The sequence below is a fragment of the Phyllobates terribilis genome, unplaced genomic scaffold (assembly GCF_046119375.1).
Source record: "Phyllobates terribilis strain yellow unplaced genomic scaffold, ASM4611937v1 Scaffold_3__8_contigs__length_932513732, whole genome shotgun sequence".
Taxonomy (NCBI): domain Eukaryota; kingdom Metazoa; phylum Chordata; class Amphibia; order Anura; family Dendrobatidae; genus Phyllobates; species Phyllobates terribilis.
The window spans coordinates 702420427-702441301 of NW_027362763.1; the positions used below are offsets into that span (position 1 = coordinate 702420427).

At 47.8% G+C, this 20875-nt stretch overlaps 1 protein-coding gene across 4 annotated transcripts in view; it reads left to right on the forward strand.

The window, feature by feature from the left end:
• Positions 1-20875, forward strand: part of LOC141257430 (spermatogenesis-associated protein 7 homolog) — a 418618-nt gene that overhangs the window by 220697 nt on the left and 177046 nt on the right. For 3 of the 4 annotated variants that reach the window (XM_073671953.1, XM_073671955.1, XM_073671956.1), the window contains one exon: positions 17373-17420. The exons of the other annotated variant lie outside the window; for it this stretch is intronic. In XM_073671953.1, coding sequence (XP_073528054.1) covers positions 17373-17420 — 48 coding nt within the window. The remainder of the gene's footprint in view (positions 1-17372; positions 17421-20875) is intronic. 4 annotated transcript variants of the gene reach the window in all.

The window sequence follows — 20875 nt, forward strand, 5'->3', positions numbered from 1 at the left end:
CGCAGGTGGGATTCAAAGAGGTGACCATTAAGATCGGTAAAGTCGAACTGGCGGCACAAGGACTGATTATAGTGGACATAGACCGTCATGAGAGTCACCCTAGAATAACCTTGGGAACTAATGTGATTGAAAATTGTCTTGCAGAGGTGATTCTCATTTTACAGCAGGTTGCCAAGAACGCCAGTTCCGGCCAGCAGCGTGTGCTCCAAAAAGAGATCCGGGCACTGATGAAGCGGCAACAGGTGGAACTATCTGGTGGTGAGATAGGTAGCGTGAGAATGTGTGACCCGTTCCCTATTGCCATGCCCCCAAAAAGTGAGATGATGATTTGGTGTCGGGCAGCTATTGGTCTAAGAGGTAGAGACTACCAAGCAATAGTAGAACCCGTCTACTCAGACAGTAGGCCCACCATTTTGACAGCACGGGGGGTGGTCGATGTACGCCATGGGAGGGTGCCCGTTCGCATCATAAATATCGGGGAGAGAGAAGTACACCTGCCCCGGTATGCCACGCTAGCCAAATTGTTCACCATCAACCAGAACTCTGTACAGGCCATGGAACCATTGCCTCCATCTCAACCAGAGGAAGGTAACGGCTCTAAGAAACCAATGGAGGACTGGTGTCAACAACTGTATTTGGGTACTGACTCCACTCCCTCACACCAGAAACAGGGAGTCTATCGGGTGGTTCGAGAGTACGAGAGAGTGTTTAGTAAACACCCGCTAGACTTCGGGCGAGTAAAGGGGGTAGAACACCACATCCCCACGGGAGACCATCCTCCCATAAAGGAGAGATACCGACCCGTACCCCCGGCACACTACCAACACGCCAAGGGGATGCTTAGAGACATGAAGGAGGCTGGGGTAATCAGGGACAGCTGTAGCCCCTGGGCAGCTCCACTAGTCTTAGTGAAAAAGAAAGACAACACCATGAGAATGTGTGTAGACTACAGGAAGGTCAACCGTATCACACACAAAGATGCGTACCCGTTACCAAGGATAGAAGAGTCCTTAGCTGCATTAAAATCTGCTAACTTCTTCTCTACTTTGGATCTCACTAGCGGGTACTGGCAGGTTCCTGTAGCAGAGGCGGACCGGGAGAAGACCGCATTCACCACCCCGATGGGTCTCAGCGAATTTAACTGTATGCCGTTCGGGCTCTGCAACGCACCAGGAACCTTCCAACGGTTGATGGAATGCTGTCTGGGACACCGGAACTTCGAGACGGTCCTGTTATACCTGGACGATGTCATCGTCTATTCCAAGACCTACGAGGACCACCTGAAACACCTGGCAGAAGTGTTTGAAGCTCTGGCAAACTACGGCCTAAAGGTGAAACCCTCCAAGTGTCACCTCCTGAAACCAAAGGTGCAATACCTGGGACACGTGGTGAGTAGAGATGAGCGTTGTTCTACTCGAACTGTTCGCCAATCTCAAATTCGAGCTGTTTTGGGCGGTGTTCGAGCCGGTCGGCGAACACGAACAATTTGAGAAAAATTCGGCTGTTCGAGGTTATGTTCGATAACTGTTCGTGCACCAAAATCATAACTGGATTTTTTCTCAGTAATGATGAAAATTAATGTTAATACGCAGTTTGAGTGTACAGCGGGGCGGGGGGAGGGGCAGGGGATGGATCTCTGCAGGAACAATGAAGATCTCCATTTTTTTTTCTCTTTCCCGCATTTGCAGTGGGGAGGTGCAATCTGTCAGCCTATCAGCAGCGCACACACGGAGCGAAGTGCTTTTTTTCACACAAGCAAGGGCATGTGTGATTGGCAGTGTATGTCACATGTCCTTGCCCTATAAGACCAAGCCATTTTCCCCGTCGCCACCATTTTCTCACTGCTGCAGCTGTGTGTTAGACGGCACCGCTGTTGCTGTGTGTGCTATACCTTGTTAATTTCAAGCCAATTTTCGCACAAATATACAGATAGCTTGGGAGTAGGGAATAGTTGTGATTGCAGTCCTTTTAAGGACTAGGTTACAGCATTTCCTACGACTTTTATCAGGGAGGTCTGTGCTCTTAAATAGATAGGTTGTGGGAGTAAAGACTAATTGTAATTGGAGTCCTTTTCAGGACTAGGTTACATGAGTTCCTATCAGTTTTTGCCAGGCAGGTCTGTGCCAGTGCTGTGCAAGTTTTTTTCACAGCATTTGGCTGAATCTAGCAAAGCTAATCCTTTTTGGCCTATTGCAGAGTGTGTTAGTCAGTGGAGTAGCCTATCTGTGTTGCAAGATATAACACCTGTGTATAGAATACCAATTTTTTTACTGCACCTAGTGAAGTAAAATCTTTTGGGCATAGCATCATTCTATTAGTCCATCTATACTGACCTCCATCAGGTTGCAAACTGAATATAATTTTTTTCTGCATCTAGCTCTGAAAAAATATTTGGGCTTCTAGCAGTGTGTGGGACTTGGTCTATTAGTCCATCTATACTGACCTACATCAGGTTGCAAATTAAAAATAATTTTTTTCTGCATCTAGCTCTGAAAAAATATTTGGGCTTCTAGCGGTGTGTGGGACTTGGTCTATTAGTCCATCTATACTGACCTCCATCAGGTTGCAAATTAAAAATAATTTTTTTCTGCATCTAGCTCTGAAAAAATATTTGGGCTTCTAGCAGTGTGTGGGACTTGGTCTATTAGTCCATCTATACTGACCTACATCAAGTTGCAAATTAAAAATAATTTTTTTCTGCATCTAGCTCTGAAAAAATATTTGGGCTTCTAGCGGTGTGTGGGACTTGGTCTATTAGTCCATCTATACTGACCTCCATCAGGTTGCAAATTAAAAATATTTTTTTTCTGCATCTAGCTCTGAAAAAATATTTGGGCTTCTAGCAGTGTGTGGGACTTGGTCTATTAGTCCATCTATACTGACCTCCATCAGGTTGCAAATTAAAAATAATTTTTTTCTGCATCTAGCTCTGAAAAAATATTTGGGCTTCTAGCGGTGTGTGGGACTTGGTCTATTAGTCCATCTATACTGACCTCCATCAGGTTGCAAATTAAAAATAATTTTTTTCTGCATCTAGCTCTGAAAAAATATTTGGGCTTCTAGCAGTGTGTGGGACTTGGTCTATTAGTCCATCTATACTGACCTCCATCAGGTTGCAAATTAAAAATAATTTTTTTCTTCATTTAGCTCTGAAAAAATATTTGGGCTTCTAGCAGTGTGTGGGACTTGTTCTATTAGTCCTTCTATACTGACCTCCAGCAGGTTGCAAATTGAATATAATTTTTTTCTGCATCTAGCTCTGAAAAAATAGTTGGGCTTCTAGCGGTGTGTGGGACTTAGTCTATTAGTCCATCTATACTGACCTCCATCAGGTTGCAAATTAAAAATAATTTTTTTCTGCATCTAGCTCTGAAAAAATATTTGGGCTTCTAGCAGTGTGTGGGACTTGGTCTATTAGTCCATCTATACTGACCTCCATCAGGTTGCAAATTAAAAATAATTTTTATCTGCATCTACAGTACCTCTGAAAAAATATTTGGGCTTCTAGCAGTGTGTGGGACTATTTGTGTTAGTCCATCTATACTGACCTCCATCAGGTTGCAAATTCAAAATAATTTTTTTCTGCATCTAACCCAGCCAATAGTTTTGGCCTAATACCACAGTTTGGCCACTCAGCTCTGCTCGGTTACCATCCATTGTTTTTTTGTGCAAACAACTCCAGAGTTGTGAATTAGTTAACCACCAAAATGAGTGGAAAAAGGCCTGCTGCTGGTGGAAAGGGGAATAGGCGTGTTGGGAAGGGGAAAAAAGGTTGTGTCCGTGGGGTAGGTGTTAAAGCAACAGTAACATCTGCAGAAGAAAGACCATCTTCCAGCCAAACTAAAATGTCTACTTCTTTTAGCGGACAATGTGATAAGATCCCTTTCTTACGGCCACGCCAATCGCTACAAATTCCAGATGAGGCACAAAAACAGCAGGTGCTTCAACGGATATCAAGTGCTCCTTTAAGTGGTCTCTCCTCCACATCAACTTCAACATCACAAATACTCCAGTCCTCAAAGGTGTCACCCAAATCGCACTTGCTTCCTCACAGCTCCCAAATCTCCAGCTGCCCGTCTGAGTATGAGGTAGAACAGATGGTTGAGTCTGCAGAGCTGTTTACTCATACTATAGCCTGGGAATCAGAGGTCGACTCCAGCGCTTCTGTGAATCCAGACGAGGAAATGATCTGCACTGATGCCCAGAATCTTTATGAGTCGGATCCAGGACCAGACGCAGAAGGTTCTGACCATAATGTAGACCCTCATTCCCAAACTGTAACTCCTGTTGGTGGAGACAATGAGGAAGACGATGATACGACTCAAATACCTGATTGGAGCGACAACTTTAGTTTTTTGTCAGGGCAGGAACAGGTTGGCTCTGAGGACGACGGGTGTGATAACGCACAGGGTGATGATGATGAGGTCGGAGATCCCACTTACTGTCAACCCACAGTCAGCCAAGAGATGAGGTCAGCAGAGGAGGTGGAGGAAGATGCTAGTGACGACGAGGTCAGGTTGCGCCTTCCTGGACAGAGACGTAGTACTGGAAGCACGTCAACAACTGCATCCTCAAACACAACTCTGCCTCTCACCACAAGTCGTGGTGGCTCTTCAGGTCGCATGGGTGCTAAGCCTTGCATAGCCTGGGCATTTTTTCAGATCGATAAAGATGACCCAACTCGTGTTATCTGTAACATTTGTCAGCAAAAGCTAAGTAGAGGCCAAAAAATACATAGTTTGAGTACTTCATGCATGAACCGGCACATGGACATGAAGCATAAGTTGCAGTGGGAAGCTCAGTGTGCTACAATGCGGCCTAGCCGGCCGGGCCAATCACCATCTGCCATAGCTTGTGCATCCGCGGCCTCTTCATCCTCTGTGACTGGGGGGACAGCAGTCACACCTGTTTTGGGGCGCAGACCTGCCACCTCTTTACCCGCAACAGCCAGCGTGATTGGCAGGTCATCATTTTCTTTGGAGGTGGTAACACCAGCTGGTGTTGAGCGCTGTCCGACATCGATAGCACCACCTTTGGATCAAGGCAACCTAACATGTCCGCCTGCATCTTCCTCACAGACCGGCAGTTTGCCGGGGACACCCTTATCAACCCCGTCTAAGCACAATAGCCAGCCCTCGGTCCCTCAGATGTGGACAAGTAAAAGACCATTTCCTCCTAGCCATGAGAAAGCTAAGAGGTTGAATTTCACCATCTGCAAGCTCTTGGCTACAGAAATGCTGCCTTTCCGCCTGGTGGACACAGAGGATTTTCGAGACCTTATGTCCGTCGCAGTGCCCCAGTACCAGATGCCCAGTCGGCACTACTTCTCAAAGAAAGGTGTGCCTGCGCTCCACCAGCATGTCGCACACAACATCACCGCTTCTTTGAGAAACTCTGTGTGTGACAGGGTGCATTTCACCACAGACACTTGGACGAGTAGGCATGGACAGGGGCGTTACATGTCGCTGACTGGGCACTGGGTAACTATGGTGACAGCAGGACAAGGGGCTGCTGTCCAAGTCTTGCCGTCCCCACGAGTTGTGCGTCAATCCTCTTTATGTCAAAGTTCCTCCACTGCTTCTGCCTCCTCAACCTCCTCTCGGTCTTCCACCTGCACCCAAAGCCTGTCTGGTCATGCCACAAGCTTTCTAACTGCGCAGAAGGGATCCTGCACACCTCCTTACTATGCTGGCAGTAGGGCTCAACGTCATCAGGCGGTTTTTACATTGAAATGTCTGGGAAATGTGAGTCACACAGCTGAGGAGTTGTGGTCAGCTCTGGAGAACCAATTTCATGAATGGTTGTCTCCACTGGACCTGAAACCAGGGAAGGCCGTGTGCGACAATGCTGCAAACCTGGGTGCGGCCCTTCGCCGGGGCAATGTCACACACGTGCCTTGTATGGCTCACGTGTTGAACCTGGTTGTCCAGCAATTTTTAGCCCACTATCCCAGACTAGATGGCCTTCTGCAGAGGGCACGGTCGCTGTGTGCTCACTTCCGCCGTTCGCATCCCGCAGCTCAGCGACTTACATCTCTACAGAAGTCGTTGGGCCTGCCACTTCACCGGCTAAAATGCGATGTGCCTACCCGGTGGAATTCAACTCTGCACATGTTGCAGCGACTGTGGCAGCACCGACAAGCCCTGGTGCAATACGTTCTGACGTATAGCCTGGGCCAACGAGATTCAGAGGTGGGGCAAATCACGCTGGAGGAGTGGTCTCAGATCAGGGACCTATGCACCCTTCTGCACAGTTTTGAAATGGCGACGAAGATGTTTAGTGCTGACGATGCCATTATCAGCATGACTATTCCGGTGATTTACATGCTGGAGCACATGTTAAACAGAATTCGGAGTCAGGTGGTGGCACAAGAGGAGGTGGAGGAAGTAGAGGAGGAGGAGTTGTATGCGGAAGGGCTAACATCTGCAAGGTCCAGACGGTCGGCAGCACCAAGGCGGCAGGCATGTGAGGGTGGGGGAGATGGTTTTACCAGGGCGCATGGTAGCAGCCAAACTAGTGAGGAAGGTGCAGGAGCCCAGGAAGAAGTGGAGGACGAACTGATGGAAGACTCATCAGATGAGGGAGACCTTGATCACATTTCTGTTGTGCGAGGTTGGGGGGAGAGGACAGAGGAAGGAAGCATGATTGTTACCTCGCCACCAACACAACAGGGACTTGGTGCTCCTGGATGCGCAACACACATGAGTGCCTTCTTGCTGCACTACCTGCAACATGACCCTCGAATTGTGAGAATTAGAAATAATCCTGACTACTGGGTTGCCACACTGTTAGATCCCCGGTACAAAAGTAAATTTGCAGAAATTATTCCTGCCATAGAAAGGGATGCACGCATGCAGGAGTATCAGCAGAGACTGTTGCAGAATCTTACATGTGCTTTTCCACAAAATACCAGTGGTGCACGTAGTGAATCTCACAGTTCCAACTTGCCAACCGTGGGACCGTCAAGTGTTCAGCACTCAAACCGTGACAGAACCACAGTATCTGCTGGTAACATCAATTTTGCGGAATCATTTCACCACTTTTTTAGCCCATCCTTTGCAAGGCCACAGGAGACAAGAAGTCTGACACATAGTCAACGCCTAGAGACGATGGTACAGGAGTATCTCCAAGTAAACATTGAAGCCACGACTGTGTCACTGGACCCTTGCTCTTTTTGGGCTTCCAATCTGGATAAATGGCCGGAGCTAGCCACTTACGCCTTGGAGATCTTGTCATGCCCCGCAGCCAGCGTTCTGTCTGAACGTGTGTTCAGCGCTGCTGGTGGTGTGCTGACAGATAAGCGCACGCGGCTCTCCACTGATAATGTAGACAGACTCACGTTCATAAAGATGAACAAATCATGGATCCGAAACGACTTTTCTACCCCTGTGTCATCCTGGGGAGAGTAAAAGCTTGATGATTGGTTAAAATCACCCTACCAACCGTTTTAAGCTTTCAAATTACTAATCATGTTTATCTGTATCTTGACTGGAAAATAATTTGGGCTTTGTAGCAGTGTGCAGCACTGATCCTATTAGGCCATCTATACTAAAGCTTCACCAGATTTAAAATTTAAAATAATTTTTAGCTGCATCTAGCCCGGAAAATAATTTTGGGGCTCCGAGATGCGCAAGGCACATAAGTGCCTTCTTGCTGCACTACCTGCAGCATGACCCTCATATTGTCAGAATTCGAAGTAATCATGACTACTGGGTTGCCACACTCTTAGATCCCCCAAACTTTTCGATCAACCTTTTCATTTTAATAAAGACCAAAAAAATGGTCATTTTTGAAATTATAAGCATTAGCAGGTTGTTAGAAACTGAAATCAAACAGTTTTCAACTCAAAACTTTATTCTAGGTGATGTCACATTTTCACATAGGACCCCTTGTTCGAAAGGAGCTTCTGAACTCTCTCGTCCATTGAATTTGTCAGGTTTTGGATGGTTTCTGCTTCAATTGTTTTGCATGAGGACAGAATACCCTCCCAGAGCTGTTGCTTAGATGTGAACTGCCTCCCGCCATCATAGACACTCCTTTTAATGATGCTCCAAAGGTTCTGAATGGGGTAGAGGTCAGGGGAGCATGGGGGTCACACCATAAGTTTGTCCCCTTTTATGCCCATATCAGCCAGAGATGCAGATGTTTTATGTGCAGCATGAGATGGTGCATTATCATGCAGAAAAATGATCTTGCTGTGAAATACACGGTTCTTCTTCTTGAACCATGGCAGGAAGTGCTGTTTGAGAAAATCCACATACATTATGGAGTTCATCTTTAGCGCCTTCAGGGATCCTAAAGGGGCCGACAATCTCTCTCCCCATGATTCCAGGCCAAAACATTACTCCACCTCCTCCTTGTTGGCGCTGTAGCCGTGTTTGCGTGGGGTGTCCATCAACCAGCCATCCTCCACTCCATCCATCTGGACCATCGAGCGCTGCACAGCACTCATCCGTGAACAAAACAGTTTTGAAATCAGTCTTCACGTAATGTTTGGCCCACTGGAGCCGTTTCTGCTTGTGTGAAGTGGATAGAGGAGGTCGACAGGATGGCGCATGCACAGCTGCAAACCTCTGAAGGACCCTGCATCTTGTTGTTCGGGGGACGTTGGAGGCACAAGCAGCTTCAAAAACTTGTCTGCTGCTATGACAAGGCTTTTTTGACGCTGCTCTTTCAACCTGACGTAATTGCCTGTAGGAAAGAGTCCTCAATTTGCCCTTATTAGCACGCACACGTGTGTACTGTGAATCAGCTACATACTTCTTGATTGCCAGGACACTTCATCCTGATCATCGCACAATGTTGATTGTAGTCATGCCTTGACCTAAACACTCCACAATTTGTTGCTTCTCAGCAGCCGACACATCCTTTTTCTTTCCCATTTTGGCAGAAAATGTAGGCTGCTTAATAATGTGAGAGAGCCTTCTTAAGTAGTCTTGCCTTTCATTGGACACACCTGCCAAACTAATTAGCACAGGTGTCTGCAATTGCTTACAGTGATATAAAGAGCCCTGACACACATCACCATCAATGAGTTTAACTGACAAACAAACAAATTCTTCCCTTATCACTCCTAAACACTTTTTGTATAATAATTTGGAACGCAGTGTACATGTGCTTTTCCACAAAACACCAGTGGTTCACGTAGTGAATCTTACAGTTCTAACTTGCCAACCGTGGTCTGTATGGAGTTGTTCAATAAAGGGCCCAAAATTAAGATAACATAGATGGGAGAGGTCTCTATGAATAGGAATTCCTAAGTATTTGATACCCTGTGAGGGCCAGGCAAAGGGAAAGTTGGACTGGATGGAATCCTATATGGATTTGGGGAGGGAGACATCGAGGGCCTCAGACTTCGCTGCATTGATTTTAAAATTTTACCATGTAACAAAGTGATCTATTTCAGCCATAACAGCATGGATGGATATATGTGATTGAGTGATATATACTAGGACATCATCAGCAAATAGAGAGCACTTGTACTCGGTGCCTCCCACCTCAATCCACCTAATATTGGGGTTATGGCGAATTGATGAGAGCAGGTGCTCCGTCACTAGGATGTATAAGAGAGGGGACAGAGGACATCACTGCCTTGTCCCATTGGTGATTGTGAAAGGTGATGAAAATGTTCTGACGCACCCCCTGGGCCTTGGGACACCCGGAGCCGGACCCTTTTTGGTGGATGCTGGTGGTTGTAGTCTTCGTGGCGGCGACCCAGTCCGTGGCTCAGGGCGGTCAAACCAGTGGCGGAACTATTTATGTGGTTTTCATGTTTAAATGTCCGACTACGCCACCCGTGGATTGCGGTCAGAGTGAACCGCCGCTACAGGGCAGACCACTGAGGCTGGTGTTGTGGGTGCAGCAGAGCGTAGCATAACTCCCCACGGGAGGAGTATAGCCTCAGGGCAGTGTATGCGGAGGATGGGGGTGATGGTGCAGGGCAGCAGCAGTAACGACACGGAGTCAGTGATGCAGTTCAGGGCCTTTACTCACAGTTCTTATTATCCAGACCACGTCTGCAGGTAACGGCTGCCCACGTCGTACTGTGCTCACCAGGTGAGGGGCTCAGACAACTCCCAGATAACTTTGGAGCACTTCACAGGACCCCCTTTGTGTGTCCTTTGTCTGGCCTTTCTTACCAACACTTCTGTCCGGCTGCCTCGGGCCTCCTCTTGGTAAACTTGGCGCCAGTTTCCCTGACCCTATGTGGTGCCTTCCTAGCGGGTGTAGCGAGGGGCTGCGCCACATAAAATGTCAGAGCCTCCGGTTTCTAGCTGAGGGTCGTTTCCTGCCTCCACTAGTTCGGGGACCGGTCTCCCCCTTTGGCCTGACCCCTCCACGCAGGTGGATTCGGGCGTGCGGTGGCGACTCGCCCGTCCGCACCCCTGGGATCCCTTCATTCCTCGTTCCTGGAGCCTTCTCCGCTCCTCTTCCTTCCTTCTCCCTCTTCCAGGCCTGGGCCTCTGTTACTAGGCCCGCCTCCGGAGCAGAGCTCATGCAGAGCCCCTGCTCCCTGCCACTTCTGCTCAGACTTCTCTGCACTGAACTAAGATGGTGCCCACCTTTTATACTCCCTTCTCAATGCACCCAGGAACTGCTTCCTCCCTGCTCCTGCACTACAGGGTTCCCCTTCCTCAGTGTTCCCTCCCCCCACTCCAGCCAGGGACAGGGACTGTCGTGCCCATCTCAGGGGCATATTGGTCGCCCTGCCCCACGGCAATGTGGTGTAATGCATGCAGGTGTCGGGTCCTGATCCACACTCCATCCTTACCTGAGAGTGAGATATCACACCTCTGGGTGAGGTGCAATACGTCTTTAGCAACCGAGCCCTCAGGGTGCTACAGTTCCATTTATCTTCAGCCTAGGTGACGTATTGCGATACAGGGCCGTGATTTTGGCTATAAAAGGGTCCCCTAGACCCCTACCCCAAGCTTTTTAAGAGAATCATATATGGCGTGCCAGGAGACTCTATGGAATGCTTTCTCAGCATCCAACGAGAGTATCTAATTACAAATTTTTAACTGCATCTAGCCCAGGAAATACTTTGTGCCTAGTAGCAGTGTCTGCTAGTAAGCGGATTATCCCGGCTGTTAAGCAAGCTGCACCACCTGTAGTTTAGACACTTAATTTTTTCAAAGGAAATGCTTCGGGACCATGGGATACTTAGTGAAGAGCATCAGGAGGCACCCCAAGGCATAGGGGCTGGGACTGGCAGTAGGATGCCTTGCGGTGGACAGCCGAGCTCGATCCTTATAAAAGCTTTTTAACTGCAGCAGCTTTAGTGGACGCTACTGGAGCTGGAATTACCGCGGCTGCTGGCATGAGACTTGCCCTCCAATAGATCCTTGTAAATGGATTTAAAGTGTATTCATTCAAATTAGAGAGACAATTTAAATTAAAAAGCTTAGAGCTGCCTCCACCACAGGGGGGCTCGCTCGACCCACCAGCGGACAGGCACCAGTATTGGGAGAGGGGGGCTGGCCGTCAGGGTTCACCGCGGCTCTGGCACAAACCCGGCGACACGGAGGTGGCACGGGCAGGAGCGGACTGGCCGTGTCGGCTTCTCACTTTTTGGATTTTAGAAGGGCATGACATGCCTATATCTGTGTCTCCCCCTCCTTTTACTCCTCCACCTCTTTTATTTTCGCATGACTATATGTACTTGTCACTTTTCCATGTGTTAGTTATGTCTTCTGAGCAGTTTGTCAGCTTTTGGACACCTTTGAAGGTGTTTTCTATGTGTTTCTATGTGTTTTTGTTTGCCTGCCATTGGTTTTAACGGTGTTCGAAGGTGTTCGACGAACAGTTCGACGAACAGTTCGGCGAACACACGGGTGTTCGACGAACCGAACCGAACTCGAACACTACGGGGGTGGCTCAACACTAGTGGTGAGTGCTGACGGAGTGGCTCCTGACCCTGAGAAGATCACCGTGATTAAGGACTGGCCAAGACCCTCCAGCATAAAGGAAGTGCGGCAGTTCCTCGGGTAGGTAGGCTACTACCGAAGATTCATTCCCGGTTTCACCAAAATGGCAGCCCCTATGCAGGACCTCCTGATAGGTCAATCTCGGAAAGCCAAAAACCAGAAGCCGCCCTTTAGGTGGGAAAAGCTGGAAGAGAAGTCCTTCTGCCAGCTGAAGATGGCCCTCACGGGGGATGAAATCCTGGCATATCCAGACTACAGCCAGCCCTTTATCCTCCACACGGACGCAAGCAACATCGGGCTAGGAGCCGTACTGTCCCAGATCCAGCAAGGGAAAGAACGGGTAATCGCTTACGCCAGCCGAAAGCTACGGCCCACGGAGAGGAACCCTGAGAATTATAGCTCATTCAAGCTGGAGTTCCTGGCAGTATTGTGGGCAGTGACCGAACGTTTCAAGCATTACCTTGCCTCCTCCAAATTCACCGTGTACACGGATAACAACCCGTTGACACACCTGGACACTGCAAGGCTCGGTGCCCTGGAACAGAGATGGATGGCCCGCCTCTCCAACTTTGAATTCACCATCAAATACCGGGCAGGACGCTCAAATGCCAACGCGGATGCCCTGTCTAGAATGCCGAACTTACCGGACGTAGGGGAAGATCCAGAAGATCTGGAAGAAGTTGAGCTCCCTGCGTTCCACCGTCATGGGATTACCCTGTATTCCCACCGTGTGAAGGACAGGCGCTCCGTGACTTTCAATCCCTTGCCCCACTACAACTGGGCGGAGACGCAAGACAGTGATCCCGCAGTCCATTTGGTGAAGGAAATGCTGACCCAGGCCGATGCCCGTCTTGACCCAGATGCTCCGGAGGAGACCAAGCAACTGTGGAAGGAGAAAAGTAAGCTGTTCCTCTACAGGGAGAAGCTGTGCCGGAGAATGGTTAACTCTCGAACACATGAGTTGACCTGGCAGGTAGTGGTCCCAAGACGAGACGCGGCTATGGTTCTGGAGGCATACCACCACGGAGCAGGGCATTTCGGATGGAAGAAGCTGGAGTTCTTGTTGCGTGAACGGTTCTACTGGGTAGGCATGAGAGGAGCCATCGAGAGGTGGTGCAGAGACTGTGGCCCGTGCCACCTGAGAAGAAAAGACCGAGCCAGCCAGAAGACTCCCCTGCAGCCCATCATCACCAGACAGCCACTGGAACTGGTAGCCCTGGAACATGTGAAACTGGCTCCAAGCAGATCTGGGTATGTCTACGCCCTCACAATCGTAGATCATTACTCCCGGTTCCTGGTGGTGGTCCCGGTCAAGGACTTAACGGCTCAAACAGCAGCTAGAGCCTTCCATCAGCACTTCTGCCGTCCACACGGGTACCCGGACCAAGTGTTGACAGACCAAGGACCAGCCTTCGAAGCGGAGGTCTTCCAGGAGTTCTGCAACCTGTATGGCTGCAAGAAGATAAGAACAACGCCCTATCACCCTCAAACCAATGGACTCTGCGAGAAGATGAACCAGGTGGTGATAGATCTGCTAAAAACATTGCCCCTGGAAGAACGCAGTCTGTGGCCTGAGAAACTGCCCGATCTGGTGGACCTGTATAACCACATCCCTGTAGGTTCCACCAACTGTACCCCGGCTTACCTAATGAGAGCAAGACCTGGTAAGCTGCCTATTGACGTGGATATGGGAGTCCTGACGCCTGAGGACACCTCGCCAGAGGCAGACTGGGATACAGAACAGCAGCAGCAGTATCGGAAAGTACAGGAGAGCGTCGAGCGAAGTCTGTCTCAAGCTAGAGAAAGGCAAGAGAAGGCTTATAACCAGTATGCTCCCGCTGTTCTCCTGGTACCTGGAGAGCAGGTCTTGAAGAGGAAGAGGCGGCTCCACAAGTTGGACGACCAGTGGGAGAAGGACCCGTACACCGTACTGCCATCAAGCCATGAGAACCCAAAAATCTGCGTAATCAGTAAGGATGGAGGAGAAACCACAGCCATTGTCTCCAGAGACCACCTGAAGAAGTGTCCCGAGCAGCTGCAAAGCCCTGAAGAAGATCAAGGAAACCCTCAACCCGCAGAGGAAAGGGAAGAAACGATCAGTACCGTACTCGGAGACTTCCCCCGGTCTTGGACACAAGTAAACGGCGCTGTCGTGGTACCCGTCCTCACCTTTCTCCAGCCAGCCCCGCAAGTGCCTACAGAGGAACCGGTAGAGCTGGAAGAGCAGCCGGCCCAAGAGGCAGAAGAGTCCACACCAGCAGTACAGGAGGATCAACCCTCTGCTAGTAGTGAGCCTGCCGTGCCCCTAGTGAGCCAAAGAGTGCGCAGACAGCTGCCCAGCTTACCCATAACACCTCCTACACCCTGTAGTGCAGAACCAGTTAGTGAGCTCCGTAGGTCCACTAGAGTCACTAGAGGTCAGATGCCCGCTCGCTGGAGAATCTAAACTAATGCACTGTGAATTTATCTGTTAACTGTTTATGGTTTATGTTTGTTGCCTGTTATTAATTATGTTTCTCAGTTACCCTGCAGATTTTTATGGACTAACAGGTTATGGACGCTGGATAACCGGAACAGTTTTGTAGATAGTTGCACCTTGGTGCCTCTTGCGAAGACGGCCGCGGAAGAGAAAACCTGTCTGGCGTGGCCTCCTTGCGGCCCAAACTAGTTAGTCTACCCTTGCAGCCACGCCCAAGGCCAACGCAAGGGGTTTGCTTTGGACAGGTCCCCTACTTCGCTTAAAGCTTCACCTTGGGTGATATGGACACCCGGTTGCGGACACGCCGTGACCTTTAAAGAACTAAAGCTTCTTGTAAATATGTTATCGTATTATTGTTTATACCCTGTTATTATGTTTTAAAAATGTGTTTAGTCCCAGAGTACTAAAATTTACTAGGGGGGAATGTGACACCCCAGAGGTCTGGTTGCCACAGTAATAGAGATATTATGTCTGAGAGCAAGTGGGAGGTTTCTCTGGTCAGGAGCCCTAAGCATGCAACACGGCCCACCCAGACCTGGGAGGGGAGGAATCTGCCCTTATAAACTGGGTCTGGGGCGGGATTAGGTTAGACAGAGACAGAGCCTGCAGAACAAGCAGAGCAGTCAGAGCCTGGAGAGGGAAAGTGAGAACAGGAGCTCTGTAGGAGCAGAGGCAGAAGGCCAGGGGCTGTGAGCAGAGATATAGCTCGCCCTGGCTGAAGTTACTAAAACCGGACACAGGAGTCCGAGGCTGTGGGGACTGATATATACCCAGCAGCAGAAACCAACCGGCAGGGGATTCCAGGTCCTCTGGCCATAGAAGCCCGGAGGCTCAGTCACAAAGAAGGGACCAGCGCCGCCATCCGGGAGCGGAGGCTAACAGAAGGCCCCAAGTCACCAGCCATACGGGTGAGCACCACACGGTATACTCAGGGACGTGGGCTACTTGTAACCGCTGACAGCAAGGTAGCCAGGAAGAGTGCAGATAAACTGGGAGGCCTACAACTCCACCTGGCCAGGGGAACTCCTGCTTGCTCGCAGACTGACCAGGCCCCTTATACTAGCCAGTACTCCCGGGAGGGTCTGCCTTGTACCATCAGTAAAGACCCTGAACTGCACCTCACGTCTCTGTGATTCCTTGCTGCACCAGCACCATTAGCACTGGGACCCTCACACCATCACTCCCATCATCTCTCACATTAGCTGCCCTGAGGCAATACTTCTCCCGTGGGGAGTTATCCCATACTCGGCTGCGCAAACAACATCAGCCTCAGCGGTCGGCAGCGCAGCGGCGGTCCCCACTGACCGCAATCCACGGGTGGCGTAGTCGGACATTTGCTATACATTAAGACTGCCACTGGTTTGACCACCCTGGGCACGGACCGGGTCACTGCCACACGGAGACTACAACCCCCAGCATTCTACAACAGGCCCGGTTCCGGGTTCCCCTGCACAACACAGGCCCAGGGGGCGCGTCAAAGACACATGGCAAGAAAGTGGGCATACGTTTTCTCAAGTGCATTATAGTAGCCACTAAGTGAAAGATGTTGGTTGTATCATTGCCATTGAGTAATTCTAATGTTTTGGGTTATTAGCTTATGCGGCATGTTAAAATGGCAAAAGTTTTCCTTAATGGGTACAATAGGGAAATGTAACTACAGAGGCTTCATTCTAAAATAAGAACTCCTGAGACTCGAGCAGAATCTATACTACAGATCCTCCAAATTTTGGTCCTCTTAAGCATTTTCTTCTAGACTTTATTAACTTGTCCGCCGTCCATTGAGTGTATCTACACCAAAGACGGACAATATGGTCTACAAAAGGAAAATATAGGAGCAAATATAAGGAGAAATGACCAGACCTGAAGTATAAATATATTGACCATTTCCCACTTGCCCCCTACTGTAATGCATTACATTTACACGGTGATTCACTCGCTACACTACCCTGAAAAATTGCTATTACTTCTAAAAGAGACCATCTATCGTACTGAAATTTGGACTGTACATACCTTGGTTCGTGAGGAACTGATGCTTTAAAGCAGGTGTTGAAAATGTCCACCGTTTGCATGCAAGCACGGGTGCTCACGACGTTTCATATTGTTGCATGTATTCAGCAGGACGTCTGGGGTCATAGCCTGAATTTCTCGCTGTATGTTCTCTTGGAGGCCTGTAATGTTTGTGTCTTGTTACTGCACACCCGACTTTTCACATGGCCCCAAAGGACAAAAAATGTCAGTGTTAAATCAGGCGATCTTGGTGGCCACAGTCCCTTGGAGATTACTCCATCAACAAAGATGGATTCAATACACGGTTTGGACGGCAGATTTCGACCTCCAAATTTCTTTAGAAACTCACTATGGCTCCTCTTTAAGGACTCAGTTTTCATGATGAAAAGGCACCCCTCCAAACTGTATCTGTACAAATGAAGAAGGAATTCGGCAGGAGTGAAATGCCAACACAACACAAACTACCGAGGCGCAGAAAGGTGTGCTGCAAGTCTATCTCGTAGTGGAGACAATCGGCGGTGCGACAAGTCGGCGAGACCACTCGGCACGAGGATTTTACTCTTCGTTGAGGTTCATTGCACTCTCACTTTTCATGAACCAAAGTGTACAGCCGAAATAACGGTTCAATCGACCTTCTGTTTTAGAAGTTACAGCAATTTTTCCAGGTAAATTAGCGAGTGGATCACCCTGAACATTAGTTGATATCAAACAAATCATTTTTTTATTTTTGGCACTCTTTGACCATTTTTTGTTATAAATGTTTCCAGATCAACTGAGTGTTCAAGAGGATAATAAAGTGTCTCTTGTTATTCTACTTAACCAAAGGCAAAATAGAAGACTGGGATGCTGGATTCGATACATTGTACATATCACAATCATGAGTTGGGTCCATCATCAGTCTCATATAGGAAGAATGACAATATAATAATGTGTATTTCTTCCATTTGCATCTGTTTTAGCTGCTGTGGACACGTCAGCACCAAGAAGTTTATCCTGCAGCATTAAATGTGAGTAATGGCAAAAACTTCACACAGTAAGATCGATGTACCACTCGTATATAATATATATACAATTCATTCTGTTTGGTTTTATTAATTTACAGGAAAATAGCTACCACATCTGAGCCCCAATGCCTTAGGGGTCCTAACGGTCCTTTTGCGACATAAAATCCATTACTATAAATGGCACATAGTAGACATGAGGGCCTCATCATGGGTTTTGCAGTAGGGCTTAGAAGCTTTACGTTTCGCTTCTGAGAGATAATAATGTAACATCAGTTCTTTGTCACTACCGATGTATTAAATTGCTTGTCCACTATTTGGACAACCTCTTCAAAAAGCCCGTGTCCTCCAAGTTATAAAAAAAAAAATCATATATGCACCTCCAGCACCAGCGATGTCCCAGCTATGTCGGTGCCAGGACTCCCAGCACTTGAGTCTCTTGAGCACTCATCAATAGTAGAGCTGACAAAATAGTAAAGGCTGCAGCCAGTCAGTGACCGCTGATTGTCTGAAGCGCTCATGTTACAAAATGTCACTCAAGCACCAGGAGACCTGGAATGGACATCACTGGACAGTCCTGAGCAGTAGACGATTATATCCTTTTCTTTTTTTTTTCACTTGGCAGACTCGGGCATTTAAGAAGAGATTGTCCAAGAAGTGGGCAACCACTTTATGGTTATCTACTCCTTGTGTAGAAAAGTGTTTGATGAAGTCAGTTATTTTTCAGATGTGCCCTTCCTTATCTTTTCTCTTGGCTCAATAAATCCAAAGATAACTGTGTGTGATGACCAGATTATTCAAAGGAGTTGTCCAGGACTATTATATTTTTTTTACTATGGGACTAAATATGGGAGCTGTTGAATCACCATCAGGAATGATCTGTGACTGCTCTGTGATATCAGTGATCAGTGCCGAGAACAACAGGCAGGTAGTTAGCAACTACCTGTCTGTTAGTTCCTAGGCCGGTAGTAAAAAAAATTATATAGTCCTGGACAACCCCTTTATCAATACTCTGTTGGGAGATGTTTAAGTTTATGCTTTATGTATTTGGATAGATGGATAGATAGATAGATAGATAGATAGATAGATAGATAGATAGATAGATAGATAGATAGATAGATAGAGCATTTTGCAGAGTTTGGTAATCTGCAAATATTGAAATTCTACTCTGTATATCTTCTACAAGGTCATTAATAAATATGTATGTTAAAAAGAGGGACCAATACTGACCCCTGTGCTAATCAACTATTTACTGTGACTCAATCCGAGTGTTTTCCAATAACCCCTTAATTAGATTTATAGATATATTATATGGATAGATTACATAGAAAGATTAATACATAGATAGATAGATATAGATAAATTAATACATATATGTATAGATATACAGTATATATGACATTAAAAGACAGATAGATATAGAGAGATTATTTATTTATTTTACTCAATTACATATAATTAAATCCACAGCACTTTACAGACATTATCGTCACTGTCCCCATTGGGGCTCGCAATCTAGATTCCCTATTAGTAGGTCTTTGGAGTGTGGGAGGAAACCGGAGAACCCGGAGGAAACCTACGCAAACACAGGGAGTACATACAAATTCCTTGCAGATGTTGTCCTTGGTGGGATTTGAACCCAGGACCCCAGCGCTGCAAGGCTGCAGTTATCGCCACTGAGACACCGTGCTGCCCTATAGATACTTATTAGACATATAGAGAGAGAAGTGATGGAGGTTGCATAAACCTCACTTTCTACCAGTGCTTCCCCTAAATCCTCCCCTATCACACCCCCTTCCATATAGTTTTTGCTATGGGGCTGTCCAGTACATTCCCTCTTCTGTCAGCACCGCTCCATTTCCTCCGAGTGACTAAAGCCCAAACGGTGATGTGTGAACCATACGAGACATCCCGTCCCCTGAACATGACCCAGACAGGTGGAGAACAATAAGACACTTTATCATTGTGCCTAATATAAATTCTACAAGTAGCTGTACAATCCATCCCGCACAGCGAGCACTGATGTAACAGAGCTGCACGCTCAGCGCTCTATGGAATGTCACACCTGACATCACAGAAGGAAATAAGGGGCCAAGGGGCAGAAGTGGAGGGAAATCATCTGATTTAATACATTTACATTTCATGCTGTTGCCGTCTCCATTTTCCTGAAACAGCATTTTCTAGACAATAAAAAACCGCTCCACGTGAACCTCGTTCCGTGTGCTGTATCTCGCTATATCTCGTTTTGTGGCTGTCAGCACAAGACATATATGATGCATCTTTCATAACCACACAATTATTCCACAGCATTGATTGACTGATGTACAGAACAACCTCCCAATTACCTGGTATTTTCATAGTTAGTAAATAATTGTCTGTGGTTTCAGGATAACATAAAAAAAAAATTCTAAACCATCAGTTTATGATGAAATCTAGTTTCGTAAAAGAACCTATGAGATAAAGGCATGCAAACTTTTGCAACAAATTGTTTTATTGGTGCAACATTCCTAAAATACGAAAAAATGGAAGCAACATTCTAATGTTTTAAAAAAACTCCTACCGTTTTGTGTATACAGCCCCTATGCAAAACTATGGGTTAACAGACTGTAAAGTCTGATCTTGTTGCCATTTGTTACTTGCATATCTGTTCTTTCACAAAAAAAACCTTTAGAAAAACATGATCTTGGAGTCCTCATCTCCCATAGCATATAAAAACTGCTTTTGGTGCACATGCTAGTTTAATATGTCCCGGAACTGTCCTGATTCTCATGCTCTTCAACTTGCCAACCACTCCTATTCAGCGGCAGGTTCCTTTTTATCGGCATTCTGCCAGCACTATAGTAATTGGAGATTCCTTTCTCTCACTTTCCAAGACGCATTTGTAGCACCCTGAGGATTCGGCTGCTACAGGGGTATTGCACCTCAACCCAGAGGTGTGATATTCCACTCCCGGGTAAGGATGGAGTGTGGAACTGAGCTCGGTAGGCTGCATGCACTACATACATCCCATTTCCGAGGAGCAGACCGACGGTACTCCCACTTAGAAATGTGCAGGTACGACCGAGTCTGTTCCTGGCTGGCGTGGGAGGGGGGTGGTACATCCCAAGTAGTGTAGGGGCAGATAGGGGTGACGCGCCCCCTGGGACATATTCCTTTTTGAGGGGAATACCCGGCACCGGATCAGATGGGGGGGTTGTAGTCTCCGAGCGGCTGTGACCCGGTCCCGTGCCCAGGGCGTCAAGCTCAGGGTTATGTGGCAGTCTTTACTGATGTTATTAAAGTTCGTTGTGTCGACTACGCCACCCGTTGTGATGCGGTCACTGTGGCCGCCGCTGCAGCAGGGTCCGCTGAGGCTGATGGTGGATGCGCAGCTTGGTGGGATAACCCCCAACGGGAGGGGTATAGCCTCAGAGGGGACAGGCGCAGAGGATGGGGGTTGTGGTGGTGCGGTGCAGCCGGTA